The sequence below is a fragment of the Coturnix japonica genome, unplaced genomic scaffold (assembly GCF_001577835.2).
Source record: "Coturnix japonica isolate 7356 unplaced genomic scaffold, Coturnix japonica 2.1 chrUnrandom580, whole genome shotgun sequence".
NCBI classification, from domain to species: domain Eukaryota; kingdom Metazoa; phylum Chordata; class Aves; order Galliformes; family Phasianidae; genus Coturnix; species Coturnix japonica.
This window is the reverse complement of record NW_015439954.1, coordinates 5,316-15,289: the sequence shown is the minus strand read 5'-3', so window position 1 is coordinate 15,289 and position 9,974 is coordinate 5,316. Positions and strand designations below refer to the sequence as shown.

The 9,974-nt window shown below is 54.1% G+C and overlaps 1 protein-coding gene across 1 annotated transcript in view; it reads left to right on the top strand.

Annotated features, from left to right (window-relative positions):
* The window catches only part of LOC107307398 (potassium-transporting ATPase alpha chain 1-like), a 41,886-nt gene extending 34,753 nt beyond the window's left edge, over positions 1–7,133 (top strand). Inside the window, 5 exon segments of the mRNA XM_015850909.2 lie at positions 214–344; positions 2,514–2,581; positions 2,584–2,669; positions 6,167–6,300; positions 7,019–7,133. Coding sequence (XP_015706395.2) covers positions 214–344; positions 2,514–2,581; positions 2,584–2,669; positions 6,167–6,300; positions 7,019–7,133 — 534 coding nt within the window.
* Positions 7,134–9,974: the final 2,841 nt, after the last annotated feature.

The window sequence follows — 9,974 nt, the reverse complement described above, 5'->3', positions numbered from 1 at the left end:
AGATAACCCCCGCATCTGAATCCCCCAAATATAGACCACCCACATAACCCATAGCTCCCATTGACCCCATAGCCCCCATTGACCCCATTGACCTCATTCACCCCAATACCCCCATTGACCCCATTAGCCCCCATTGACCCCATTGACCCCCGCATAGGCCCCCATAACGCCCCCATAGCCCCCACTGACCCCAATCCCCCCCTCACCCCCCAGTTCCCATCAGTGTCCCTGGCCTATGAACGAGCCGAGAGCGACATCATGCACCTGAAGCCGCGTAACCCCCGTAAGGACCGGCTGGTCAACGAGCCCCTGGCGGCATATTCCTATTTCCAGATCGGTACGGGGCCATACGGGGGGCTATGGGACCCATAGGGACATATAGGGACCCATAGGGACATATAGGGACAGATAGGGGGGTATGGGACCCATAGGGACATATAGGGACCCATAGGGACCCGTAGGGACATATAGGGACCCATAGGGACCCATAGGGACACATGGGGCCATATAGGGACACATGGGGCCATATAGGGGGCTATGGGACCCATAGGGACACATGGGGCCATACAGGGGGGTATGGGACCCATAGGGACATATAGGGGGGTATGGGACCCATAGGGACATATAGGGGGGTATGGGACATATGGGGCCATACAGGGACCCATAGGGACATATGGGGGGACATGGGACCCATAGGGACATATGGGGCCATACAGGGACCCATAGGGACATATGGGGCCATACAGGGACACATAGGGACACATGGGGCCATACAGGGACACATAGGGACATATGGGGCCATACAGGGACACATAGGGATATATGGGGCCATACAGGGACCCATAGGGACCCATAGGGACATATAGGGGGGTATGGGGCCATATAGGGGACTATGAGACATATGGGGCCAGATAGGGGGGTATGGGACACATAGGGACCCATAGGGACACATGGGGACATATAGGGGGGTATGGGACATATGGGGCCAGATAGGGGGGTATGGGACCCATAGGGACACATAGGGACATGTGGGGCCATATAGGGGGGTATGGGACATATGGGGCCATATAGGGGGGTATGGGACATATGGGGCCAGATAGGGGGGTATGGGACATATGGGGCCAGATAGGGGACTATGGGACATATGGGGCCAGATAGGGGACTATGGGACATATGGGGCCAGATAGGGGGCTATGGGACATATGGAGCCATATAGGGGGGTATGGGACATATGGGGCCAGATAGGGGGGTATGGGACATATGGGGCCAGATAGGGGGGTATGGGACATATGGGGCCATACAGGGGGCTATGGGACCCATAGGGACATATAGGGGGGTATGGGACCCATAGGGACACATGGGGCCATATAGGGGGGTATGGGACATATGGGCCATATAGGGACACATGGGGCCATACAGGGGGGTATGGGACCCATAGAACCCCATATAACCCCATAGAACCCATATAACCCCATATAACCCCATATCCCCCCATATAACCCCATATAACCCCATATAACCCCATATCCCCCCATATCCCCCCATATATCCCCATATAACCCCATATAACCCCATATCCCCCCCATATAACCCCATATCCCCCCATATAACCCCATATCCCCCCATATCCCCTATAACCCATATCCCCCTATAACTCCCATAATCCCCCATTTATCCCCCCCTAAACCCCCATATCCCTCCATATTCCTCCCATAATCAGCCCATACCCCCATATCCCCCCTATAATAACCCATATCCCCCCTATTAACCCCTAAACCCCACATATCCCCCCCAGTAACCCCCTAATAACCCCCTATAAACCCCATTATCCCCTCATATCCCCCCTATAACCCCATATAACCCCATTATAACCCCATATACCCGCCCTATAGCCCCATATCCGCCCCATATAACCCCATATCCCCCCATATCCCCCATATCCCCCCTATAACCCCATTATCCCCCCATATAACCCCATATAACCCCATATCGCCCCCAATATCCTCCCCATATCCCCCGATAACCCCATATAGCCCCCCTATGTCTCAATTTTATAGCTCTCGCCTATTATAACCCCATATCCCCCCATATACACCCATATCCCCCCCTATAACCCCATTAAACCCATTACCCCCCTATAACCCATTAATCCCCCATTCCTCCCATATCCCCCCCTTTAATAACCCCATTATCCCCCTAATAACCCCCATAAGCCCCATATATCCCCCTCATATCCCCCCTATAATCCCATATCCCCTCCAATATTTAACCCCATATACCCCCCCTATAACCCCCATTCCGCCCCAATAATCCCCCCATTTATCCCCCCATATCCCCCCCATATTCCCCCTATAACCCCCTATAACCCCATATAACCCCATATTAACCTCATTTTATTCCCCCCATATCGCCCCCATAATCCCCCAATCCCCCCATATAACCCCATATCCCCCCATATCCACCCATATAACCCCAATATTACCCCCCCCTATAAAACCCATACCCCCCATTAGGTGCCATGTCAGATCTTTTGCTGGATTCAACCGATTACTTTGTGGCCATGCCGCCCAGGAGGGCTGGTGGCTCTGCTGTGTGTGGGGCTTGCGCGGCCCCACTGGGAGGACACCCACCAACAGGTAGCTGCAGGAGCCAGCTACGGCCAGCAGTGGGTGAGCTCCGCCCCATAGATCCCCATAGAATCCCCATAGAGAGACCCATAGAGAACGACCATAGATCCCCAGAGAGAACCCAATAGATCCGCCCATAGATCCTATAGGCCTCCTCCGCTATAGAGAACCCATAGAGAGAATTGAGATACAGCGCCACCTGGTGGCCACCAGCGGAACTGCAGGGCAGCCCCCTGTATCCCCCCCATATCCCCCCATAGAGCCCTATAGGGACCCCATATCCCCCCATATAACCCCATATAACCCCATATCTCCCCCATACCCCCCCATATCCCCTCTATATCCCCCCATATCCCCCCAAATCCCCCATATCCTCCACATTTCCCCCCCATAACTCCCTATATCCCCCCATATCTCCCCATATCTGCCTCATATCCCCCTGTATCCCCCATATCCCCCTATAACCCCCATAGAGCCCTATAGGACACCATACTCCCCCATGACCCCCCCATGAACCCTCTATATCCCCGCATATCCCCCCATACCCCCCCAATATCCCCCTTTGCCCCCTGTCCCCTTAATACGCCCCAGATCCCCCATTTATAGAGGCCACTCTTACTGTTTTCTCCCTATACACATCCTACGCCTCATATAGAGCCCGCCTTAAAGACTATAGGGACCTTGTTCCATATCCCCTATAGCTGCCTTAGCTGCCCATAGATCCAGCCATAGATCCCCCATAGATCCCCTATAGGCTCCTCCCATAGAGAACCCATAGAGAGAATTGAGATACAGCGCCACCTGGTGGCCACCGCGGAACTGCAGGCAGCCCCTGTATCCCCCCGCATATCCCCGCCATAGAGCCCTATAGGGAACCCCATATCCCCCATATAACCCCATATAAACCCCATATCTCCCCATGACCCCCGCATATCCGTCTATATTACCCCCATATCCCCCAAAATCCCCCAATCCTCCCCAATTTCCCCCCCCATAACCTATAGCCCCCCCAATCCCCCATATCTGCCTGCATATCCCCCTGTATCCCCCCCCCGTCCATATCCCCCTATAAACCCCCATAGAGCCCTATAGGGACCCCATATCTCCCCCATACCCCCCCATATCCCCTCTATATCCCCGCATATCCCCCCCATACCCCCCCATATCCCCCTTATGCCCCCCTGTATCCCCCTTATACGCCCCCATATCCCCTTTATAACCCCTGTTTCTCCCTATATCCCCCATAACCCCCCTTAAAGACCTATAGGGACCCCATATCCCCTATAGCTGCCTTATAGCTGCCCCATAGATCCCCCATAGATCCCCCATAGATCCCCTATAGGCTCCTCCCATAGAGAACCCATAAGAGAAAGAATTGACGATACAGCGGCCACCCTGGTGGCCACCAGAGGACTGCAGGGCAGCCCCCTGGTCATCCCCCCATAGAGCCTATATGGGACCCCATATCTCCCCATCCCCCCATATCCATATCCCCCTAACCCCCTATATTCCCCATATCCCCTCTAGTATCCCCCCATAATCTGCCCCCATAATCCCCCCATATCCCCATAATCCCCCCTATCCGCCACTTCTTCTCCCCAATATCCCCCATATCTCCCATATCCCCATATCCCCCATATCCCCCCCATATCCCCCTATATCCCCCCATATCCCCCCATATCCCCCCATATCCCCACCATATCCCCCATATCCCCCATATCCCCCATATCCCCACATATCCCTGCCTCCATATCCCCCATATCTCCCATATCCCCCCATATGCCCCCATATTCCCTCTCTATTCCGCCCATAATCCCCCCATAACCCCTTATATCCCCATATCCAATATCCCCCTAGACGGTCCCCCATATCCCGCCCCTCCTATATCCCCCATTATCCCCCTATATCCCATATCCCCATAATCCCCCCATATCCCCCCATATCTCCTATATATCCCCCCTATAACCCCTATTACCCCCCATATCCCCCATAATCCCCCCCTAATCCCCTCTCTATCCCCCATATCCCCCCTATCCCCCATATCTGCCCATAACCCCCTAATCCCCCCATAATCCCCCCCCATAATCACCCATATCCCCCCAATAATCCCCCCCATATCCCCTATAACTCCCCATATCCCCCCATATCTGCCCACATAATCCCCCCAATATCCCCCATATGCCCCCTCTATATACCCATATCCCCCTATATCCACCTATATCCCCCATATCCCCCCATATCCCCTCTATATCCCCCCATATCCCCCCTATAGACCCCCATGTCCCCTCCAATATCACCCCAATCCCCTCTATACCCCTATATCCCCCCATATCCCCATATCCCCCTCATATCCCCCATATCCCCCTCTATATCCCCCATATCCCCTCTATATCCCCACCCATATCCCCCCATATCAACCTCCATATCCCCCCTATCCCCCCCCATATATCGGATATATCGTTATCTGTAACTTCCTACTGGCCCACCATTGCCCCCATAATCCCCCCTAATATTCCCCATATCCCCCCATATCCCCCCATATCCCCCCATAATCCCCCTATATCCCCCATATCCCCCGCATATCCCCCATATCCCCCCCATATCCCCCCATAACTCCCCATATCCCCCATAACCCCCATAAGAGCCCATAGGGGACCCCCATATCTCCCCCATAACCCTCACCATATCCCCTCTATACCCCCCATATCCCCCATATCTCCCCAAATCCTCCATATCCTCCACATTTCCCCCCCATAACTCCCCATATCCTTTCCATACTCCCACATATCTGCCTCATATCCCCTATCATGCCCGCCCATATCACCTCATAGAGCCCTATAGGGACCCCCGAATACCCCCCAATCCCCCCAATATAACCCCATACCCCTCATATCCGCCCCATATCCCCATATCCCCATATCCCCCATATCCCCCCCATATCCCCCACTTATCACCCCATATCTGCCGCCATATCCCCCCATATCCCCGCCATATCCCCCATATCCATCCTCTATCCCCCCATATGCCCCCCATAACCCCCTTATATCCCCCCATATCCCCCCATACCCCCATATCCCCTCTATATCCCCCCCATAATCCCCCCCCATATCCCCCCATATCCCCCATCTCCCCCCATCTCCCCCCATATCCCCCCCATATCCCCCCCTATCCCCCCATAAACCCCCCATATCCCCCATATCCCCGCCATATCCCCCCATATCCCCATATCCCCCACTTATCACCCCCATACTGCGCCCATATCCCCCCATATCCCCCCCCATATCCCTCCATATCCCCTCTCTATCCCCCATATCCCCCCATAACCCCGCTTAATATACCCCCCATACTCCCCCATATCCCCCCATATCCCCTCTAATAATCCCACCCATATCCCCCCCATTCCCCCATATCCCCCATATCCTCCCCAATAATCCCCCATATCCCCCCATATCCCCCCATATCCCCCTATATCCCCCATATCCCTTCCATATCCCCCCATATCCCCCCATATCCCCCCATAACCCCCCATATCCCCCCAGACCTTCGAGCAGCGCCGTTATCAGCAGTACACTTGCTACACGGTTTTCTTTATCAGCATCGAGATGTGTCAAATCGCCGACGTCCTGATAAGGAAAACACGACGCCTCTCCCTGCTGCAGCAGGGCCTGTTTCAGTGGGTCTCTATGGGGGTTATGGGGCTCTATGGGGCTCTATGGGGCTCTATGGGGTCTCTAATGGGCTCTATGGGGCCCTATGGGGTCTCTAATGGGCTCTGTGGGGCCCTATGGGGTCTCTAATGGGCTCTGTGGGTCTCTATGGGTCTCTATGGGGGGTCTATGGGGCTCTATGGGGTTCTATGGGGTTTCTAATGGGCTCTATGGGTCTCTATGGGGTTCTATGGACTCCTATGGGGGCTCTATGGGGCCCTATGGGGTCTCTAAGGGGCTCTATGAGTCTCTATGGGGTTCTATGGGCCTCTATGGCGGGTCTATGGGGCTCTATGGGGTCTCTAATGGGCTCTATGGGGCTCTATGGGGTTCTATGGGGTCTCTAATGGGCTCTATGGGTCTCTATGGGTCTCTATGTGTCCCTATGTGTCCCTATGTGTCCCTATGTATCTCTATGTGTCTCTATGGTTCCCTATTAATCCCTATGGATTGCAATGAGTCCTCCGAGCCGCTAGGGGGCGCTCTACTAATCTCTGTTAATCTCTATGTATCCCTATGGGATCTCTATGTATCTCTATGTGTCCCTATGTGTCTCTATGGGTCCCTATGTGTCCCTATGTGTCTCTATGGGTCCCTATGTGTCTCTATGTGTCCCTATGGGTCTCTATGGGTCCCTATGGGGTCTCTATGGGTCTCTATGGGTCTCTATGGGTCCATATATAGGAACCACATCCTGCTCATCGCCATCGTGTTCCAAGTTTCCATCGGCTGCTTCTTGTGTTACTGCCCCGGGATGCCCAACATCTTCAACTTCATGCCCATCAGGTCAGCCCCATAGCGCCCCATAGCGCCCCATAGACTCTATGTGGTCCCTATGGGGCTCTATGGGTCTCTATGGGGTCGCTATGGGTCTCTATGGGTCCCTATGGGGCTCTGTGGGGTCTCTATGGGTCCTTATGGGTCTCTATGGGTCTCTATGGGATGTTATGGGGTCCCTATGGGTCCCTATGGGGTCTTTATAGGGTCCCTATGGGTCTCTATGGGGCTCTATGGGGTTCCTATGGGTCTCTATGTTGTCCCTATGTGTCTCTATGGGTCTCTATGGGTCTCTATGGGGTCTCTATGGGGTCCCTATGGGTCTCTATGGGGTCCCTATGGGTCTCTATGGGTCTCTATGTGGTCCCTATGGGGCTCTATGGGTTTCTATGGGGTCCCTATGGGGCTCTATGGGTCTCTGTGTGGTCCCTATGGGGCTCTATGGGTCTCTATGTGGTCTCTATGGGTCCCTATGGGGTTTCTATGGGTCTCTATGGGTCTTTATGGGTTGCTATGGGGTCTCTTTGGGTCTTTATAGGGTCCCTATGTGCCTCTATGGGTCTCTAGGGGGTCTCTATTGCTCTCTATGGGTCCTTATGTATCACTATGGGTCTCTGTGGGTCCCTGTGGGTCTCTATGGGGTCTCTATGGGTCTCTATGGGGTCCCTATGGGTCTCTATGGGTCTCTATTGAGTCTCTATGGGTCTCTAAGGATCTCTATGTGTCTCTATGGGTCCCTATGGGTCTCTAAGGGTCTCTATGGGTCTCTATGGGTCCCTATGGGTCCCTATGTGTCTCTATTGGCTTCTATGGGTTCCTATGGGTCTCTATGGGGTCTCTTTGGTTCCCATAATTGCGGTAGTGTGGGCGGCCATATGGTGGTTGGCAGCCACTATTGGCTGTTGGCGCCAGATTGGGTGTTGGTGCGCCATATTGCGTTGATTGGCGGCCATATTGGTGTTGGGCGGCATATGGTTGTGGGCGGCCATATTGGTGTGTGTGCGGCCACTATTGGGTTGGCGGCCATATTGGTTGTTTGGGCGGGCCATATTGGTTGTTTGGCCATATTGGGCTTGTTGGGCGCCAGATTGGGGGGGTTTGGGTTAGGGCAGCCATATTGGTTGTTGGCGGCCATCATTGAAGAACTGGGCGGCCAATATTAGGTGTTGGGCGGCCCATATTGGTTGTTGGTGCCATATTGGGGGGGTCCATTAAAGGGGGGCTCCATTTATAGGGTGGGGGTCCCATTTATGGGGGGTCTCAGCCATTGGGGGGGGTCAGTAGTAGAGCTCTCTGTCCCACCAGCCTGTGGAAATAGGGGGGGTCTTAATGGGGGGAATGGGGGCACAGGGACCCCATATGGGGGGGGGTCTATAGGGGGGTTACCTATGGGGGTTATGGGGTTGTTCTATGGGTGGAAGGATTAAGGGGGTAATGGGGGGGTTATGGGGTTTTATGGGGTGGGGGTCTCTATAGGGGGGTCTCTATGGGGGTTTAAGGGGGTCTCTATGGGGTGGGGGTCTCTATGCGGGGGGTCCCTATGGGGGGTGGTCGTTATAGGTCCCTACAGGGGTCTCTAATATGGGGTCTCTATTGGGGGGTTCCTATGGGAGTCTATGGCAGGGCGGTCGGGCGCGGCAGCCGCGGGGGAGGGGTCTTTGGGTTCTTATAGGGTTGTTCTATGGGGGTTCCCTATGGGAGGCAGGTCCATATAGGGGGGTCTCTATTGGGGGGGTCCCTATGGGAGGTTGGGGGTCTCTATGGGCGTGGGGGTCCCCTATGGGGGTTATGGATCTCTTATGGGTCTATGGGGTCCCTATGGTCTTCTCAGGGGCTCTATGGGTCCCTATCGTGGTGTTATGGGATCTCTATGGAGTAGTTGGCATCTCTATTGGGTGTATGCGGGTCCCTATGGGTGTTTATGGGTCTCTATGTGGGATTATGGGTCCTATGGGTGTGATGCGGTACCCAGGGGTGCTATGGCGCGTCTCTATGGGCTCTATGGACTCAATTATGGGGCGTTATGGGGTCCATATGGGGTGTATGGATCTCTATGGGGTTATTGGGGTCCCTATGGGTTTATGGGATCTCTATGGGGGTTATGGGGTCCCTGTATGGGGTGTTATGGGTCTCTATGGGGTGTTATGGGGTCCTATGGGGGTTATGGGATCTCTATGGGGTGTTATGGGATCTCTATGCGGGTTATGGGTCTCCTATGGGTATATGGAGGTTCTATGTGGTTGTAATATGCGGGTCTCATAGGGCTGTGATCAGGGGTCTCTATAGGGGTTTTATTGCAGGCCTAATGGGGGGTCTTATGGCGGTCTCTATGGGGCTCTTGGTCTCATATTGGGCTCTATGGGCTCTATGGGTCTCTATGGGGTTATGGGTCCCTATGGGGGTATGGTCTCTATGGGGCTCATGGATCTCTATGGAGGTTATGGGGTCCTATTGGGGTGTTATGGCGGTCTCTATGAGGTTGTTATGGGATCTCTATGGGGTTATGGACCGGTCCTATGGGGGTGTTATGGGTCTCTATGTGGCGTTATGGGGTCCTATGGGTCTTATGGAGTCTCTATGGGGATGTTATGGGCGTTATGGGATCCCTAGTGGGGTTTATGGGGTCCCTAATGGGGGCTAGGGATCCCATATGGAGGTGTTATGGGATCCCTGTGGGTTTGGTCCTATGACGAGTTGCTATGGGGTCCCTATGGGGTGTTTTAGGGGTCCCGTATGGGGAGCTCTATGGTCTCTATGGGGCTCATATGGTCCCCCATATGGGCGCTGCTATGGGGGTTCCTATGGGGTGTTATTTGAGGGTCCCCTATGGGGGGTTATGGGGTTTTTTATTTTTTTTTGGTTT